The following is a 21,914-nucleotide window of genomic DNA, read 5'->3' on the forward strand; positions in this document are numbered from 1 at the left end:
GAAAGGAAAATAAATGTCTATGGTTTGCATTTAAAGGAAAATAAGAAAGAAAATATTTTCACATTTTTTAAAATATTTTATTTCTTATCATTTTCCTTGGTACCTAAATATAAGGGGAAAATATTCATATTTGTTAGTATATTTTTTCCTAATTTTTAAACACCTTTTAGGAATGAAACATACCCTCGCTATTTAAAAAATAAACCAAATTAAGCATAAATTCTTAAATTTACAAAGGAAAATTCTAAGATATCGTATGCATCTCATGTTGAAGTCAAAATCTAGGTCTTTAAAGTAAACAATAAAATTTAAGTTGCTAAATAAAAGCATAAAAAAACTTGGTTCGATGACAATATTTCTAGATAAGAAGGTTTTGCATTTATATATAAGAAGGTTTTCAACGGAATAAAAAATATATTAAATTAAATATCAATTGCATTACTTACTTTTCCTAATACATGTTAGGAATATTGTTTATATGAGTCTGTTGACAATATTTTAATAAATTATTCTTTGCAGCATTTTATGTAAGTTATTTTAAAATTGGCATAAAATCAAAATTTTTTGCCTAACGGTTGTTAGAATTTTTATAACTTCATTATTAATTATTTCCTTTTTTATTTAATTTTTATTTTTCTTTTAAAAACAACTGAACTTATTATTATTATTTGTGTTTTTTCATGTCATTTAGCTTTTTGAATAATAATTTCTAATTTAGTATTAATTTAAAAAAATTATGCAATTTTAAAAAATTAATAAAGCTTAATTACATCAATAATAAAATTATTTAAATATAAAGTTTATTAACAGTAAATTAGTATAAATTTATTAAACAAAAATTATTATGATGAATTTTCATATAATAATAAACTCATCGAGGAGTCTAACCATCTAATTACTATTCAATATGGACAATAATAGCTTAGGAAGAAAATTCAAATCAATCTACTAAATTTCAAAGAGCATTCTAAACCGTTTTAATTTATGAAAATTTGGAAATTTTTAAGAACTTTTGTGGTACTTTGTATTTTAAAAAATAACAGACTCTTGAAAGAACTATCCATCCAAGTATGGAGTCATGTCAACCATAATAATCTAATAAGAAAATTTAAGACAACTTTATAAAGTTTAGTTTGTTTATGAACTTTTGGGCATAACTAATGAATTCCTCAAATTTTAGATAATTTTGGAAATTAATAAAGTTATTAATAAGTTCAAAGCATCAAAGCTCACATCTTTGGATTTGTTTGCTTAGGAATAAATTTGCAGAATTTTGTAAAAAATTCCAATGAATGAGTGGAAGTGAAGTAATTCTGAATAGGTGATTTTTATGACAAAATTGTTAATCTAACCATTACATTAATGTTTTCTTCAATTGAGGATTTATATGTTTTTATTTATTTTTATTTTTTCAACTTATTCTAGTATAACCATTGTTTTTAAACTATCAATGTCAACAAGTAAAGAACCTCACTGATGGGGTGGTTGCTTCTACTATAGACATGTCTAGTCTCATCTTAGTAAAGAGTTCATATCACTTAATTTCTAGAGTTCAACCTGCCAGTTGGGTGATAATGAACCCAAATCAAGATGGGTTTCACAATGAAGGTTGTGGACTTACCTAAGGTCTTCTCTTACTTAATCTTTTGAGATAAATAAGAGCATTTTAAAACCATTAATAATTTCTCTTATGAATAAATTATTTATTTTAACAATTTTCAAAAATATTTATTTCCTAATTAGATACTTAGTGTAATAGGAGAATATGAACTTGAAAAATTTAAAATTTTCATGAGAGTAAGTTTCAAAAAGAATTTTGATAAATATTCATTCTCAAAATTTTAAAATCTATTTTCATAAAATTCTTTTTCCGTATACAATTCCAATTAATAAATATTTTATTTAGGAAATGTTTCAAAGAATTTATTTCCATCAAATTACTAAGCCTTCTGGTAATAATATTTTAATGATAAATTATTTCTAATAAATATTTTTAAAATATTTATTTTTAAAATTAGAAACTTTAGTGTAATAAGGAAATTACCAATTTATGATATTTTGAAAATCTTGAGAGCACCTTATCTAAAAAAGGAACTTTTGTTTCTCATATTCAAAAATCCTTATAAGATTTACTTTCCTTATTCCTTATACTTTTCCAACTTAATAAACATTTCCATGAAAACTTCATAATAATTTATTCCATTAAGTACTACCAAAAACAAAACATTTTAGTAATCTCTTAATGGATCATGAATAATCTACACCCACTTAATTCATTATAAATTTCCATATTTTATATTCGACTCCATGTGATTTGTCTACTATTCTACCCATGGACTGCTAATTTAATTTTTAAATTTGATAGATTTGAATCTCTTTAAGCCACATTTTCTTATATACAACGGTCAAATTAATATTATATATACATATATTGAATGGCTGGCCACCCCATGCATCCTCGTATCTTATTAGATTATAATTTTGCATGTGAGTACATTGACATTCTTGTATCTTATTAGATTCTGATTTTATATGAGAGGAGGTTGATTGAATCAAACACAGCAACGGTGTTGTGTGAAAGGTGGGAGATTGGGAGCTGATAAAGTAAAAAATCTCTTTTATATGTATGAGATATGATTCAATGGTAAAAACATTACAATTTTAAATTAATTTCTAATTTTAAAATAAGTTTTTTATTTAAAAATAAATATTAAAATTTTAAATTTTAAATTAAAATTATGATTTTAATTTAAATTTCTAATTTGAAACTAATTTTCTGATTTTTCAAACAAAAATTTAATTTTTAAATAATATATAAATTGTTATTTTAATTTTTATAATTATTTTAAATTTTAATAATTTATAAATTATATATTTATGACATCACAGGTTCGATCGCTAGTCCGACTAGTGAACCGTGAGCCGGTAACTTTTCCGGTTCAATGAACGGTCCAATTCTGAAAACATTGTTATTTTCATACCTATTTCGAATGTATGATGGCCTTTCTATAGCGATGAAGCTACCAATGTGTTTCATGCTTCATTAATGTCTTAATTGCCATTAATCGGCATGCAAATAATGGTTCGCAACTTGTAGTTAGACGTTCGTAGTCAATTACCACTAGGGTTTAATATTTGTATAACGGTTTCGTGTATTTATTATGTGTGCAATAAATTAGGGTGTTGTCCGAACGTCTCTTTGTACAACTAACATTTGGACAGCCACGGGATAGTCTCCATACGATCGTGGGGTCTCGTAATGACCATAGGCTATTGCTTTTAATTAATAAAATGTCACTACCCATCACATTATAATATAAAGTATAGTAAATAAAATACTATATACTAATATGATATATTATTATTATTTATGTAGAAAAGAAAAAATTTAGAACAAATATAAGTATTTAGCCACTTTCATTTAAAAAAAAAAAAGTACCCTAGAATATATATATATATATAACGTTTAAAATATGAACAAAATAATAAAATTTGTTTAGTATATAAAAAAACTCTTAAAATACTAATAAATTTACATTTTATTCCTATCATAATTTAATATTTTATATTAAATATAAAAGATAAAATATCTTAAAAAACTTTTTTGTAACTTTTTATAATTAGTTTTAATTTTAATAATATATAAAATTTATATTCATAATGTCATGTTGATATCAAGATTGGACCATGATTCATCCATGGCTCTATCCCATAATTTTTGGTTCAATGATCATTCAATTCTAAAAACATTAATAATAACTATAAAATTTTGTATATATAAACTCATCGGCATGATTTTCAAACAAGTAAATATTTTTTATATTTATATTTTTTTATATATAAATACAATTATATTAATTACCACTTGCATGCATGGTGTTTCCCGGACGCTTCTCTACCTATTGTATCATGAAATTCACACCTCCAATGCATCATCAATAACCTACACCCACTTAATTCATTATAAATTTCCATATTTTATATTCGACTCCATTGTGATTTGTCCACTATTCAACCCATGGACTGCTAATTTAATTTTTAAATTTGATAGATTTGAATCTCTTTAAGTCACATTTTCTTATATACAACGGTCAAATTAATATTATATATACATATATTGAATGGCTGGCCACCCCATGCATCCTCGTATCTTATTAGATTCTGATTTTGCATGTGAGCACGTTGACATCCTTGTATCTTATGAGATTCTGATTTTACATGAGAGGAGGTTGATTGAATCAAACATCTAACATCCATCATGAAATAGATATATAATGCATTAATAATACATTAATCCATCACATCAATTAAACACAACGTTTTATATTTATCACCACTTGCATGCATGGTGTTTTTTCCCGCTTCTTCAACACATAGAGAGAGAGATGGCTCACTCTAACAATAACCTTTTTTTCCTCATTAGCTTGAATTTTGATATATGTGAAGTTTTTCAATTTGCCTAATTTCTTTTTCTTTTATTTTTTTTATTGCAATTTTGTGTTACTTTATTTTTTATTGCAACTTTGTGCTACTTTTATAAGATTGAGTTTTGTTTCGGGAAATTTTTCAAAAAAAATAAAAAAGAAAAAATAGAGAGAAAAATAAAATATAAGAGTGAAAAAAAGTGAAAAAAAAAAATTACTTTCACATGCTTTTTTTTTAAATTATTTCATTTTTTTCTTTATTTATATAAAGATTAAATAATTTTAAAATATATACTTCACTTTAATTAATTTTAATTATATTTGAATTTATAATTTGATAATAATTTAAATATGATAAAATCATTTTTCTTAATTTTCTTTTTCATTTTTTAATATCTTCCACATGCGTTTATTCTTTTTTAAAATATCCAATAAAACAATGACCTTTTCAAGTCAACCAAACACCCATTGGGAAAAAAAAAAAGAATAAACCACACAAGCATACTACACATTTCATCTAAAGTTGGAATATCAATGGATGTGGGCATGTGGAGCCACATTGTATGATATTGTATTGCTTCGACATCTTTAATAATAATTCACATTTGTTTATGCATTAATAGTACCCATATTTTCTATCATGGTCACATGGGGCTTTAGTCGTAGGTAGATAAGTTGATTGATTTGGAATGGTAAGATAATTAACTTAAAGTGAACATGTTCACTGATCAATTTGGAGCCTTCACGTATATAATATAAAGTGGACAATTGAAATGCTTTAGAGTCTTCACCTAGTGTTCCTACTTTCTATTAGGAGCCACATGGCCTAGAGTAGTTCTAAGTGGACAACTTAGCTTATTTCATATCTCCATCTACCTAATGCATAATTGACATGCGTCACATGATTACTTACATCCACCCACAAAAATTTTTAATTCAAATAGTTATGAGCTTTGATAATTATGGGCAAGAAATTCTTATGAATTAATTTCGACAACTTTGTTATTCTTTTAAATAATTTTTTTTTATTAAAAGTTTTGTAGTATCGTTTGGATAATTAACAAATTAGCTGGCTTGAATTTTAATAATTATAAGCTTCTTCATTTGATTTTTTTCTAATTTTTACATGATTGTGCTTTGTTTTATAGATTAGTTAGTTAATTATATTTATTTTATCTTAGCTTTTCATACATATTTTATGAAAGGATTGTTCATGTAACACATAAGATGAATGTACCCAATGGCAGAGTCAAAAATATTGGTGAGGGGGGCAAAATAGAAAATTTGTGAAATATAATAAATATAAATAAATTTTCATATTTTATAAATCGATAATATTGATACCATTTAAGAAAATAGGTAATAATTAATATTAGCTATTAAAGGAAAAAAAAATATAAAATATGATTAATTAAATTACAAAAATACTAAAAACATTGACGTAAAAGTCTTAGATTTTATTAAAAATTATCAAAAATATTCAAATAATATTTTCAAAAATTTAAAAGATAGTAAGAAATCTGATTATTTTATAATTTTAAAAAATCATTATATTCTTTTCATATTTAACATTATAAAAATAAATATGCATGTAAATGTTTGAATTTATTTAAGAGTTTAAACTCATGAAAAAAAAAAAAAAAACTAAAAAACAAAAACAAAAACCCAAGATGATATTAGTATATACTATGTCCATCAATTTTCATAAACCTTAAAAGTAGATTAGTGGTAGTGCTCCCCTTACTCAGGTAGACGTGCACGAGTGATTGCTATCCATCTCCCGCATATAAAAGGGATTGTTCTTTTTGGGCACCGAAGTTCAAACTTAGATATAACCAATTTTAAATTGAAAACTTTGAAGTGGGATTTTTCAACGCTTTTAAAATATGATACTCACTAGTTTTGACATATAAATATATAGTAGAGATATATTTGTATGACTATTTGTAATCTCCACATATAATTGTGAAGTGTGACAACTTTGAATTTGAATAAAAGTTTTGTTTCTCCATTTAACAAATTGTTTACGGGGTTTTTAATAAGTTTAGATGTAAAGTATTCGGTTTTGAATGTAAGAGGATACCACCAATCCAATAACTTTTTGGATTCATTGACTTATTCAATTATAAAAATATTAATAATAACTATAAAAAAAAAATCATGCACGCTTCTCAAACAAGTAAATATTTAAAATTTCTTGGTCCTTGTTTTTCTTATACATTTGAGCAATATTAATGGTTGAATTTTTTATCTTAATATGAGTTGTAGAAAGCATGGCGTTTCCCACTTGTCTACTTATTGTATTGTAAAATTCACACCATGGATGCGTCATCATAAAAACCACGTCTACTACATGTGACCCTCATGTGATATGTCCACTATACTCTTTTCCAACTCTTCCAACTTACCACAATTTGCGCACAAATAAAAGTTTTATACTTTTTTTTAAGGGAATAATCAGTTTTTAAATTATTTTTTTCACACATTATACATTTTAAATTTTTAATAACAATCCACACAAATATTTTTTTTTTTTAATTTCTCTTTTTGCATTTTGACAACATTAATAATTGAATATTTCATCCAAATCAAACAGTGAAATTAAAATAAAAATTAAAATTAAAAGAAAGATAAATAAATAATTAAGTCTTGTAAATATATAATAGTTTTTCATAAGAATTTATGAATTAATAATCTAATAGCTCTAGGCATACATGCTATATTGAGAATGGATTGACAGCCTTACTCTATGAATGGCCCTTTCTCTTCACGCCTAAAGGAAATCCACATTAGCTTGAATTTTGATATATGTGAAGTTGTTCAATTTGCCTTTTTTTTTTCACTTTTTTTTTTTTTTTTTGTAATTTTGTGTTACTTTTATAAGTTAAGTTTTATTTTAGGAAACTTTTCAAAAAATATAAGGGAAAAAATCAAAAGATTAGGGAAAATTAATAAATTATTTTCAATTACTTTTTCAAACTCATTTAATATATTTTCTTTATTTATATAAAGATTAAATAATTTAAAGTGTATAATTATTTTGATTTTATTTTTCTATTATAAACTAAATATCAGAAAAAACTTAATTTTTTATTTCTTTTCTATAGGTTTTCCATATGTGTTTGTTCTTTCTCAGAAATATTCCATTAAATATTGACCTTTTCAAGTCAACCAAACACCCATTCCGGAAAAAAAAAAAAGAAAAGAATAAACCACACGAGCGTAATTTAATAATGGATGTGGGCACATGGAGCCACATTGTATGATATTGTATTCCTTGGACAACTTTAATAATAATTCACATTTGTTTATACATTAATAGTACCCATGTGACCTGATCCTAAGAAACAGGGAGCAGTCAAAGCTGTACTTCTGGATGGTGAGGAAAAACCAGAACAACTATATTTTCAATCATGGTCACATGGAACTTAGGATAGTCCATGTGACCATGAATGGGTGTTGATTAATTTCTATCAGGAGCCCACTCTATCAAGGGCTCTTTCTCCTCATGCCTATAGAAAGTCCACGTTAGGCAGAATTTTGAGATGTGTGAGGTTTTCACTTTGCTTACTTTTTTTTTTTTTCTACTTTTAATTTTAATTAGTGTCCTACTCCTACATTAAGGTTGAGTTTTGTTTCTAAAAAATAATAACAAAAATGTAAAGAATAAAGAAAAAAGTGAAGGAAAATAAAAATTAATTTAAAATTAATAAATTATTTTAATATATATATGTATATATTTCAATTTTATTTTATTTATTTTTTCTCTTTTTTATAAGATTTAATAATTTAAAAATACATAAAATTTAAATTAATTTTAATTAAATTTAATTTTCTTACTTATTTTTTTATAATAAATAAATTAAACATAAAATTTATCATAATACTTTTCAATATTTAAACATATCTTAAGTAGTTACATTTATGTGTTTGTTCCTTTTAGAAATATATGATAGAAACCTTTGTCCCCTCCCTGAACCAAATTCTAGGCCAAAGGCAGACCTACATCAAGATAATCGAGCATTCTCCAAAAATATTCATAAAATATTGACTTTTTTTAGTGAACCAAAATCTAGTAATAAAAAAAAAGTATAAATAAAAATAAGGTTAATTTCATTGAGACCCCATAGATTTGGTATAAATACACTTCACCACCATTAGTTTCAAATTTCTTATGAATGGAATATACCCATAAATTTTGAAATTTATAAAAGAAAATTCTAATATATCAAATGCAAACCATATTGAAGTCAAAATTTGAGTCTTTAAGGTATTTACAATAAAATTTGGATTGTTAAATAAAAGTATGAAAAATCTTGGTGCTTACATGCATATTAAAAATAAGAGGGATTCATATAAGAATTTAGATTTATAAATAAATAGATAGAATTAAGATACAATGAAGGATTCATTTCAATTTTTTTTCAACCATGGGATGACTTTTTATTGAATGATATCGAAAAATGATTTTTGGCATGATGTAATGAGCTATTTATGAAATTAATCTTAGAAATGTTTGAATGTTATCTTCAAAGGCACTTCAAGAATGTTATTACCATCTCGACATCAAACCACTTATAAGCATTGAATATCTAACCTTCATCCACTAAACACTTTTTACCTATAATTATAGACCACTAATTTTTGAGGCACTTTAAAATGTTATAAAATATCCAATAAATATCATACCCTAGATATTTATAAGATGACAACTATTCATAAGATGAAAAAACAAAGCATTTAGCTTTTTAAATATCCAACACTTTTTTCCCTAGCATTTAGCTTTTTAAATAATAATTTTAAATTTAGTATTAATTTTTTAAAAAACAATTATTCAATTTTTTAAATTAATATAACTTAATTACATCAATAATAAATGACTTAAATATAAAATTTATTAATAGCAAATATAAATTTACTAAACAAAAATTATCATGATGATGTTTTTGCTTTCATATTTTTTATTAATTTAAATTTTGTTTAAATTTTTTTTGAAAAAAAAAAAAAAAACATCATGATAGAAGTTAGTGGATGAGACAAAGAAAGGACATATGCACCTCCCCATCACCACTTTGCAGTAAGTGGTGGTCTTCCAAGCCATAAATTTAATGATAGAAGTTAGTAGATCACCCAACTTCGCTTCATGTTTAAAATCTTACCAAAATTCAAAAAAGAAAAAGAAAAAGAAAAAGTGAGCGCCTCCTCTCCACCACGCAAGTAATCAACGTATTCTATCATATTTAACTCAACGGTGTTGTCGGTCCTTTCCACAGTTGTCGTACATGAGCTGGCAAAATATTTCAATGACATTCTATTAATATAAAAGAAAAACATAGAAATTAAAGGCTATATTTGGTGGTTTGAAAGCTGCGTGCTTCGAACCTCAGTGCAGAATTTCAGAATATTGACATGGATTCTAATTCCAATCAGGTTGTAGCTCAAGATCCTAGCCCAGCCCAGACCTCCAACCAGGCTGCAAATGGAGATGGCAGCCACACTGTCATCACAGGCATGGATGCGAAAGTGTACAAGGCGGCAGCAAGGGGGAACATTGAAGTCCTCGAAAAAATTTCAGATCATGACTTACTAGTCCATTTAACCCCAAAGCATAACACAATACTCCACATCGCCGCCCAGTTCGGTCAACTGGAGTGTGTGAATTTGATCCTTAGCTTGCCTTCATCTCCAACTCTACTGCAACGCCCTAATCTGAAAGGGGACATTCCGCTTCACCTTGCAGCAAGGGAAGGGCATTTTGAGGTTGTGAAAGCTCTTTTAGACGCTGCCAAAAAACATCCTACAGATATTGAAACTGGGCTTGAAGCAGATAAGTTGATGTTGAGGATGACAAATAAGGAGAAAGACACAGCCTTGCATGAGGCAGTGCGTGACCAATATTTTCGCATGGTGAAGTTATTGATTGAGAAAGACCCTGAGTATACTTATGGTGCTAATGTTTCTGGTGGGACTCCTCTTTACATGGCTGCTGAGAGAGGATTAACAGAAATCGTGCAAATTATCCTAGAAGAAAGTCACAAAACCCGCACTTCACCAGCCTACAGTGGCTTCATGGGTAGAACGGCCTTGCATGCTGCTGTACTCTGCAATGACGAAGGTAGTATGCTCATAATACGGAGGGTTTAATACAATGATTGTGTTATTTTCACATATTTAGACTAAAAGGGAAACTGCCATGGTTGATTTGACTTTATTTATTTTCTTCATTTTTCTGAACTTTCTTTTTGACTCTCTTTTTTCATTTATCCATTTATCAGAAATGACCGAGGCGATATTGGAATGGAATCCAGATCTAACTAAGGAAGTGGATGAGAAAGGGTGGTCTCCACTTCATTGTGCTGCAGAGAGAAATTGTAATCCAACAATTGTGAGGCAACTGCTAGAGAAATCAGATAAGAGTGTAGCCTATCTTGGGATCAAAGATGGTAACAAGACTGCCCTTCATATTGCATCTTTCCACCATCATAAAAACATAATAGAGGAGCTCCTATCTCACTATCCAGATTGTTGCGAGCAAGTCGATAACGACGGCCATAATGTTTTTCACTTTTCCATGATGAAAAACGGAGACCATGATTATAAGCCTAGTCATTACTTTGAAAATGAATGGTTAAGAGGCAAAGGACTTGAAAATGAGAAAGATGGTCAAGGAAACACACCCATCCACTTGCTCTCTTCTTATCAAATTTCAGATTATCAGTTCGTATTCAAATGGAATGTGGATCAGAAGGCGTATAATAACGAAAACTTGACAGCTTACGACATAATTATGAGGGCCAAGAAGGACATTTCCAAGAAAAAGGTAAAAGTCTCACATCACTTCAATTATACGTGAATGTTTGATATTTTGTTATGCAACTACCTACAAGGGGTGAATAGGTAGTCCTTTTTATAGTATAATTTTTATTTTTATATATTTTCTTATCATTTTTTTTACTTGTATCCAAATGTCAAAAATAAATAAATAAATAAATAAATAAAAAGATAAGAACAATTTATAAGATTTTCTTTTATTTTATCGTTCATAAAAATGTTTAGAAAACAAAAGATTAAATTGTTGAGAAATGCACATTTTCCAAACTTTTTCCAATTTTTTCTAAGGAAAATATTTTATTATTTCCAGTTTTATTTTTTATATTTTCATGGATTCTTCCCAGACTAAATTTGGTTAATGAAAGACACTAGTAAGACTATGTTTATCTCTTTATATTTTTCTTCTCTTCAATTTTTCCCTTATATTTTTCGAAAATAAACATAACCTTATTATTTGTTTTCACTTTTTATTTTCTTTTCTTTTATCATTTTCTATGAGCAAAAAAGTCTTAAGATTTCTCAAGAACCAAACATAACATCAAGAATTAATTTTTTTTCTTTTTCACATTTTAAAGTAGTAGAAGATGAATAGGATAAAGAGTTAATAAAATTTTATTTTGTCTTCCTTCTATTTTTTTAACCGCCATGGAATTATTACCTATTCCTCCTAAATGAAAAAATATGGTAAAATTAAAGGATAATAAGGATGCATGATTCTTTTTCTAATCTATCTTTTACCTATTATTATTATTATCATTATTATTAGTAAGACTCTTGTTTATCTTATCATTGTTGCCAAGATAATTGAAAAACATATATTCCAAAACTTATAAGAGTTAAAAAATAAAAATATAAATGAAAGGAAACTTAGAACTTTTTTCCTTGTCTCTAAATTTATTGGATTTATTGAATATGCTGATGTTCAAATTTAAATAAGTTGGCACTCATCATGCTATTTTTGTTAAGAAGTTTTAGAACCAACAAGTAAGTCGATTAACCCCAGATCTCTTGGAATAAATAAGCTTGATTGGATGTATTTAATTAAAGGTTGTTTAAGTTAGATGCATTTCTCACTTGTACGTATCAGATTTTCATTGGCTTGTTTACCCAGCAATGAGTGACTGAATGTGAAAAAAACGGATTCATCAATTAAATTGAAATGTTCCTTTTATTCAATTTCAGGATATGATCCAAGGTGCCTTCGAGATGGTTATGCCTGAAACTAAATCTTCGTTTTGGGAGACAGAAACTAAGAAATGGGAGAAATACTTGACAGTTTACGAAGGGATCGAGGAGGACATTTTTGGGGAAAATGTAAGGCTCCCACATCACTTTCAGTTATATATGTTTGAGCTCATTTGAACGAAAAGATATATTTTCTTTGAAATATGCTATGTTTTGTTACTCTTAAATATGTTTGGAAATAAGATAAATTCATTGGATTTATTTAATAATTTATATTGGTGTTGAAATTTAAGTAAATTGGTACTCATCATACTATTTTTATTAAGAAGGTTTAGAGCAAACAAATAACTCCATTAACCTCAATATTTTGGAATAAATAAGCTTGATTTGCTATTGTATTTAAGTTAGATGCATATATCATTTGTATCAGATTTTCAATGGCTTGTTTACCCAGCAATGAGTGACTGAATGTGACAAAAATTGATTCATCAATTGAATTAAATTGCAATGTTCCTCTTATTCAGTTTCAGGAAATAATTACGAAATTGAAGAAAGAAAATGAAAGCAAAGAGGATAAGGAGAAACATACCTCTGCATTACAAAAACAAGGTGAAACCCATTTGATAGTTTCTGCGCTTATAACAACAGTAACTTTTGCTGCGGGTTTCACTTTGCCCGGTGGTTACGATGGTGATGATGGCAAGGCAATTTTATCAAAGAAAGCAGCTTTCGGAGCGTTTGTTGTGACGGATACCATAGCCATGCTCTCCTCACTATGCGCTGTATTTCTTCACTTTTTTATGACCATGCGTAATGGGGAGGAGTTCCTTGCAAAGCACTTGGTTTGGGCCTTTATTTTGACCATGATTGGCATGGGAGCAATGGCCATCGCTTTCGCAACCGGCTTGTACGCTGTTTTACCACATTCCTCTGCCCTTTCATTCCTCACTTGCATCCTCTGCTCTTGCTTTTTCCTCTCCTTTATATTGGAATATTTTCAAAATTGGAGAGGTATGATTTCGGGCATGGTTAGAAGAATCCACTCATGGCTCAAAAAAAAAACAGTCTCTCTATAACCCCTCGGCTCTCAGAAATTGTTTTCGCGTGTTTGTTGGTCTGTTTGACTTTGACAAGAAAATGTGTAGATGTGTAGATGAGGGCTCTCGGATATTTGGATGAGCTCTTTTCTGAGAGGGGAAAGAACCTGCTCTAAGCTTATTCATATTGAAAAAGAAGAGTCCCCAGCAAGGAAAGTTAAACAATGCCCTATCGTCTTTTATTTTTACATCGAATTTGTTTTGGAATTGGAACTATATTTGTAGATGTACGTAGAGTATTGAAGTCCTGGCTTGTCTGAGCTGAAAGTCAATGGATACAGCTGTGATTATATATGAATAAGATTAATAATTATTGTAAATTTGGATGCAATTGATTCATTGAGATCAATGTAATCAAATTGTTTTTACAAACGATTTTTATAAGTTTATATTAATAATATCAGTTCCTAAAACTTTTTATTATTATTATTATTCATTCACATAATATAATAAAAATTTTATTTTAATATTATTAATATTATTATTTATTTTTTACTTTCCAATATCAATTAATTAATTAAGTATCCAAATTGTTTCAATTAACTTAGCAAAGATCAAAAGACTTTTTGGGACTTAATGGGGTGCCTAACAACTTCTTGCAGGTAAATTAATCATCAAATCTGTTCTTGGCTCGCAAACTTTGATCCCGTAAGTTCTTTTTGGTAATAGACAAATATAAAGTTGTGTAGCTATCCTTTGGGCAAAGGTTAATTGCCCAAAGATTAATTCACAAATGCCCGTGTAGAAAAATGTTGACTAAAATGTTGGTGCATTAAAAACATTTCAACTTAATATGCAATCAATGAAAATTTTCATTATAAGAGAAAACAGTTTTCATTAATATTTTTCATAGTATTTTATTTTATTAATTTTTAAGCTTATTTAATCCTATTTATTTATTTATAATAATTATTATAATATTTTATAATTTTTAAAATTTTTACTTTTCTTATTTTAAATATCATCCGATATTAAGTGAGATGTCAAGACTAATATGTCTCGAGAGCCTCCAAGTCAATGATCACAACCACGACTTTGAACCATGATTATTATTTCTTTAATACTATAGTATCATGTGTGTTGTTAGATGATAATTTGAAGGAGCTTCTAAAGACCATTCTATCTCCATGATTTATTGATGCATAATCCGATGACTACAAGTTAGAAACCTTTTTCCGTAAATGGATCATTTGTGTTTCATATACAAGTGCAAATTTTTAATGGAGCACCTTGCCATGAAGGCTTGTTAGTTACCCACATTTAAAGAAAACAAATTATTCATAATTTGAATTCTTTTCTTAATTTTTTTTTAATTCTTAGTTACCACATAGCTTTGCAATAAAGGGTGGTCTTCCAAGCCATAAGCTTAATGATAGAAGCATGTAGCTATGGATCAAATTGCAGAATCTTAACTTGGATTCTAATTCCGAATCCAGATTTCAAAGCAGGCTGCAAATGGATATGATAACCAAAATTGTCATCACAAGCATGGATGTCATTGGACTTACAAGGTATGGATGTCATCAAAAGCATCATGAAAATTTAGTCTTATTCCAATTTTATTTTATTTTTACAATAAAAAATTTTGATTAAAGAAATTAAAATTTTAGCTGAACAAAATAATTAAAAATGTGTATAACATAATATAAAATAATATTAATATATAGTATTGATTCATTGAGATTAATTATTACTATTAATGAATAAATGATGAGAAAAAATATAATGATGAATGAAATATTATCGTAATAAATTTTATTCCTTTCGGGGAAAAATCTCCTGTACACTCAGGCCGCTTTGTCTGGCCAATCAGAAGCGTTCAAACTACTTGTGGCCATCCGGATTGAGATAATAATGGTGTGTATCCTAGTTATGTACAAAATAATGAATCCAATAAGTGAAGATCAGGACCGTTGGATTTGATGAAAAAAATCTTCCAAAATCTCTGAACCTTCTCGTCGGCTCGCCGATGATTACCTGACGGTGAACCAACTCTCCGAAACTGACCAATTGGGCGTCTGATCGGTCACCAGTTGCCGGATTCGGTCCGCTGGAGATGTCCGGGAGTGAGATGATGAATTGAGGTCTCTGTCAAAGCAGGCCTCAGAATCCGGCGTCGGTGAAGGGGCGTGATCGGAGGCCCATTCCGGAAAATCGAAAGGACTTCTTGGGGAAGTGGAGACTTCGTCGGACTGTTTCAATGGAACAGTCACGTCGGTACCGGCGACGAACGGATGATCAAGAAGCATCTCCGCCGTCCATCTCTTTCTCAGGCCACGCAAGAAACACTTTTCAAGAAAATCTTTTCCCTTCTCAGACAACTCCGATGGAATCTCCGGCGACGCTTTCCCGCCCCAAATCCTAAACAACAACGCATTCGCATCAGTCCCCGGCTGGCACTGCCACGCTGGCTTCCCACTCGCCATCTCCACCACCGCACATTCTAGAGCCCAAATATCGGCCGCCGCGCTATGCTCCGAACTTAAATATTATACATATTATATTTAATAAAATTTAAAATATTAATACATTTATACTTATCTTTATGATTTAATTTAACATATTAAATATAAAAAGTGAAATATTATTAAAATTTTAATTTTATATTTTAAATTTTATATAATATATAAATTATATATTTATAATATAACTGGTTTGACATTTTTCAACCATCTGTTCGACTATTGAACTGTGAACTAATATATTTTCTAATTCACTGATCGATTTGATTTTGAAAATATTATTAACATCTCCTTATCAAGTAAACCTACTTATCAAGTAAATTAGTCAAGAAATTCATTCTTGATTGTTAAATTTTGACCCTTTAAAGTATTGAGTTCTTTTTGGTACTTACCCATTAATGTTTTTTCATTTTTTTAAAATAATAATTAGTAACTTCAAATAAGTAAATAATTATTTTCAAATAAAAAGTGTGTAGCTATCTTTTGGGTGAAGGTTAAGTTACAAACGCACATGTAAAAAAAGTTAACTAAAATGTTGGTGCATTGAAAACATGTCAACTTAATATGCAATCAATGAAAAGAATATTATGTTAGACCTAAAATCTAAAAATCAATAATATTAATAGTGAATCAATTATTTGTTAGCTTTTTTTTTTTCTATAACGTGTGACCATATATAATTACATTTGTGTAAATATTATTTAAGGGTATCAATTGATACATAGGTGAATCAATTAATTGGGCATCCAAGGGTCTTATGTATAGAAGACTCAAATTATAAATGGGGAGTTAGAAAATTTAACTCATATAAATGTGGTGTTACAACTTTTGTAACCCCATCATTATGAAATTTATTTGGTATATTATGTTTATGAGTAATGAAGGAAAATAGAAAAGTATAACCTATGCAATTATAGAGATGAATTCAAGTTCATAACCCACCATTACCCATTAATTTGTACATAATGGGTGTAAATAATGAGTAAAACTCCTATATAGTCTTTAATGGGAAAACTAAGAGATGTACAATTTTTTATAAGTTGAGGTCCCAAGCTACACTCTCATTCTTATATTTTTTTGTTGTTTTATTTTCAACAACATACACCACACAAGTGACCCATCCACTATATGAGAGTAGTGAGTTGAAGACATTGACAATACAATTCACAAGGTGACTCAATCTCACTTCATGGATCAACGTAAGAATATGATCATTATCTTAGTATTTACATTTATTTTGTTTTATGCATCAAAAATTGTTTTTTAAAATAATTACTTCCGCATAAAGTTTATAAAAGTTTGGTTAACAATTGGTATCAGAGGCAATCAATTTTGGATCATAGAACATATTTTTTCGTTTTTTTTATTATTGTTTGATCTTATAGACAACTAAAATATATATGATGTGATACATATGAATGATGCAGTAACACACATTTTCAATGTTTCATGATTTCAATCATATCTATTGCATGATTTTATGAAAGTTGCAAAAATATGATTAGTAATTTAAATGTGTGATTATGGAAATCTCAAGAAATAACTTTTCTAGTATGTATGTTTATTTACTTGTTTGTTTGAAGATGGTCATATATATATATATATATATATATATATTTGTGTGTGTTGTTCAACTTATGAAACAAGTGTTGATCAACCCAACGGAGGATCATCACCATGTTTGATTAGATGACAAGAGTTTAATAATAAAATGTTGATGAAATTTTTACCCAACGGTATTAAACTTCTTTACGTTTCAATACTTTTATTCTAATAATTATGTCATATCTATATGATTTATGAATTATTATAATTCAACCCAACGAAAGGATTATAATAATGTACTTTTGAATTATATGATTCTAGTTCGGTCCAATGAAAGAACAATGATATGATCTCTTATGTTTATGATTAATGTGATATCAAACTTAATTTTTGTTGTAGTTAGACATTGTAAAGTGTGGTGTTAAATATTGTCATGATATAAAATAATTTTCCTTTTGAATTAAATTTTATTTTGCAACAATGAATCCTACTGCTATTACAGGCTATTTGTCTAGTATTGAACAATTAAGTGGGACAAATTTTAAAAAATGGAATGAACAAATTGGAATTGTTCTTGGTTGTGTGGATTTGGACTATGCCTTAAGAGAGCCTACACCCACAAAGCCTACTTCTGAAAGTACTAATGAACAAAAGGCTTTATATGAAAAGTGAGAAAGCTCTAATCGCATGAGTCTAATGATTATGAAAGGTTCAATCACTCCTGCAATTCGTGGAGCAATCCCAGATTCAGATAATGCAATGAGCTATATTAAATCAGTTGAAGAGAAATTCTTAGGAACTTCCAAGTCCTTGGCAAGTACTCTTATGATCAAAATGATAACAATGAAATATGATGGTCATAGTGGTGTACGTGAGCACATCATGAAGATGAGTGACATGGCTTCTCAATTAAAAGGAATAGGCATGGCAATTTCTAAAGGTTTTCTTGTTCACTTCATAATGACTTCCCTTCCTTCACAATTTGGTCCTTTCAAAATTAATTATAATACTCAGAAGGATAAATGGAAAATGAGTGAACTAATTGCCATGTATGTTCAAGAAGAAGAGAGACTTAAAGTGGAAAAGCCCGATATGACTCACCTCACTATTGGTCCAAATAAAAAAATCCTTTAAGCAAGGTAAAGGTAAGAAAAAAAAGCAAGGCAATGATGTATCTCACAATGGGCAAAAGGACGAAAATAAGATACAATGTCATTTTTGCCACAAGAAAGGTCACAAAAGAAGAGATTGTTCTGGCTTTAAGGCTTGGTTGGAAAAGAAAGGTAAAACTCATGCTTAGTATCATATGAATCTTATTTAGTTGATATACCACCAAACTCTTGGTGGATTGACACTGGTGCAAGCATTCACATAACGAATTCATTGCAGAGATACCTTATAAGCAAGAGACTAAGTAAAGGAGAGCGAACCATTACTTTGGGAAATGGAACAGAAGTGGAAATTGAGGCTATTGTCATTCTTCATTTAATTTTGGATACTGGTTTCATTATGGATTTAGTAGATCCAGTTTATGTTCCTGTTTTTACTAGAAACCTAATTTTAGTTCCAAGACTTGATTCTTATGGTTATGAATTAAAGTTTGGAAATAACGGAGTTTTCTTGTTCTATAATTCTTGTTTGGTTGGCTCCAACACTTTACATGGTAATCTTTATTCATTGAATTTAGATTGCAAATATTCACAGTCTCTTTTATCTTATCATGTGTATGAATTCTCTAAAAAGCGAAATCGAGTGAATGAAAATTCATCCATATTGTAGCATAAGCGATTGGGTCACATTTCAAGAGAAAGGATGGAACGTCTTATTAAAGATGAAATTTTGACTTCACTTGATTTTTCTAATTTCACTAGTTGTGTTGAATGCATAAAGGGAAAATACACTAAGGTTAAGAAAAAGGGTGCCTCAAGGGCTACTGAATTGTTAGAATGTATTCATTCTGACATTTGGGGACCTTATTCAATTCTAACTATTAATGGACATAAGTACTTTATTAGTTTTATTGATGACTTTTCAAGGCATTCTTATGTGTATCTTATTCATGAAAAATCTAAAGCATTAGATGTTTTTAAGATTTATAAAGCTGAAGTTGAAAATCAACTCAATCAGCGAATTAAAAGTGTAAGATCTGATATAGGTGGTGAATATTATGGTAGGTTCACCGAATCAGGTCAACATCTTAGTGTTTTTGCCTTATTTTTAAGAGAGCATGGTATCATTGCAAACTACATAATGCCTGGAACACCAAAGCAAAATGGTGTAGCAAAGCGACGAAATCGTACTCTAATTGACATGGTGAGAAGTATGATGAGTAACTCAACCTTGCCTAGATTTTTGTGGGGTGAAGCATTGAAAATTGTTGTTCACATTCTCAATCGTGTTCCTAGTAAGGCTGTACCCAAAACTCCTTATGAGTTATAGATGGGTAGGAAATCGACTTTGAATAATTTACATGAATGGGGATGTCTAGCTGAAGCTAAAATTTTTAACCCCCAAATAAAGAAATTGGATTCTAAAACCATAAGTTGTAATTTCATTGGCTATCCTGAAAGATAAAAAGGTTTTAGATTTTACTGTCATGGTTAGGGCCTTAAAATTGTTGAAACTAGACATGCTGTGTTTTTAGAAAACGAATATTTTGGTAAGGGAACTGAGCTTAAAAAGTTAACCTCTAATGAAGTATCAACACTAATGATGGAATATGGTGTAACTCAAGAGGTTTCTCGTAATGAAAAAGAGAATGTACCAACTACAGAAGTATCTTTACGTAGATCACAAAGAGAGAAAAGACCTGCTATATCAAATGACTATGAAGTTTATCTTAATGAGTGTGATTATGATGTTGGCTTGGAAAGTGATCCTACTTCTTATGGTCAAGCCATCAATAGTGAAAATTCAACTCTATGGCTTTATGCTATGGAAGAAGAGTTGAAATCAATGAAAGATAATGAAGTTTGGAATCTTGTAGAATTGCCCAAAGAAATTAAAACTATTGGTTGCAAATGGATTTATAAAACCAAACATGATTCTAAGGGCAATGTTGAAAGATACAAGGTTAGGTTAGTTGCAAAAGGATACACTCAAAAAGAAGGAATCGACTATAAGGAAACATTTTCTCCTGTTTCTAAGAAAGATTCCTTAAGAATAGTCATGGCTTTAGTAGCTCATTTTGACTTAGAGTTACATCAAATGGACGTTAAAACTGCCTTTTTGAATGGTGACTTGCATGAAGAGGTTTATATGGATCAACCTGAGGATTTTCAGGTTAAAGGCAAGGCACATATGGTATGTAAACTTAAAAAGTCCATATATGGTCTAAAGCAGGCTTCTAGACAATGGTATCTTAAGTTCCATGAAATTCTCATCACTTTTGGTTTCAAAGAGAATCTAGTGGATCAATGTATATACCTTAAGATCAGTGGGAGCAAAATTTGTATTATTGTATTGTATGTTGATGATATGTTGCTTGCTAGCAACTATATGGGAATGATTTTGGAGATCAAACAATTTTTATCCAAGAATTTTGATATGAAAGATCTTGGTGAAGCATCCTATGTGATAGGAATTGAAATTCATCGAGATAGGTCACGTGGATTATCCCAAAAGAACTATATTGAAAAAGTTCTTAAAAGACTCAACATGCAAATTGTTCTAGTAGTGTTGCTGCTATTGTGAAAGGGGACATATTTTGTGAACTTCAATGTCCCAAAAATGATCTTGAAAAGAAACAAATGGACAAAATTCCTTATGCTTCTGCAGTAGGGAGTATCATGTATGCTCAAGTTTGCACTCGACCAGACATAGCTTATGTGGTAGGCATGCTTGGTCGATACCAAAGTAATCCAGGTATTGATCATTGGAAAGCAATAAAGAAAGTATTGCGTTATTTGCAAAGGACTAAGGACTACATGCTTACATACAGAAGAACAAATAATCTAGAGATTATTGGTTATTCTGATTCTGATTATGCTGGCTGTAAGGATACCAGAAAGTCTACATCTGGCTATATTTTTATGTTATCAAATGGACCTATTTCGTGGAAGAGCCATAAGCAATCACTGATAGCTTCTTCTACAATGGAGGCAGAATATGTAGCATGTTATGAAGCCACAGGTCATGCAATATGGTTGATAAACTTTGTCTCAGGGCTTCATGTTATTGATTTGATAATGAGACCATTGAGAATATATTGTGATAATAGTGCTACTGTGCGATTCTCCAAAAATAATAAGACTATAGGAGGATAAAAACACATTGATATTAAGTATCTGGTTGTAAGGGAGAAAGTTCAAAATGGAGTTGTCTCTATTGAACATATTAAAAATACACTCATGTTGGCAGATCCATTGACA

General features: G+C 29.0%; 2 protein-coding genes across 2 annotated transcripts; one reads left to right on the forward strand and one right to left on the reverse strand.

Annotated features, from left to right (window-relative positions):
- Nucleotides 1-9,797: 9,797 nt before the first annotated feature.
- On the forward strand, nt 9,798-13,859 carry LOC117914211 (ankyrin-3-like). Its single transcript, XM_034829442.1, has 4 exons — nt 9,798-10,539; nt 10,700-11,244; nt 12,438-12,569; nt 12,965-13,859. The coding sequence occupies exons 1-4, from the start codon at nt 9,834-9,836 to the stop codon at nt 13,514-13,516; spliced, it is 1,935 nt and encodes a 644-aa protein (XP_034685333.1). The 5' UTR covers nt 9,798-9,833; the 3' UTR covers nt 13,517-13,859.
- A 1,465-nt stretch (nt 13,860-15,324) lies between these two features.
- Nucleotides 15,325-15,963, reverse strand: LOC117915218 (mitogen-activated protein kinase kinase kinase 17-like). Its single transcript, XM_034830781.1, has 2 exons — nt 15,515-15,963; nt 15,325-15,403 (listed from the first exon to the last, which is right to left on the reverse strand). Exons 1-2 carry the CDS (start codon nt 15,961-15,963, stop codon nt 15,325-15,327), a joined length of 528 nt encoding a protein of 175 aa, XP_034686672.1.
- Between the last annotated feature and the right edge of the window lie 5,951 nt (nt 15,964-21,914).

The sequence above is a fragment of the Vitis riparia genome, chromosome 5 (assembly GCF_004353265.1).
Source record: "Vitis riparia cultivar Riparia Gloire de Montpellier isolate 1030 chromosome 5, EGFV_Vit.rip_1.0, whole genome shotgun sequence".
NCBI lineage: Eukaryota > Viridiplantae > Streptophyta > Magnoliopsida > Vitales > Vitaceae > Vitis > Vitis riparia.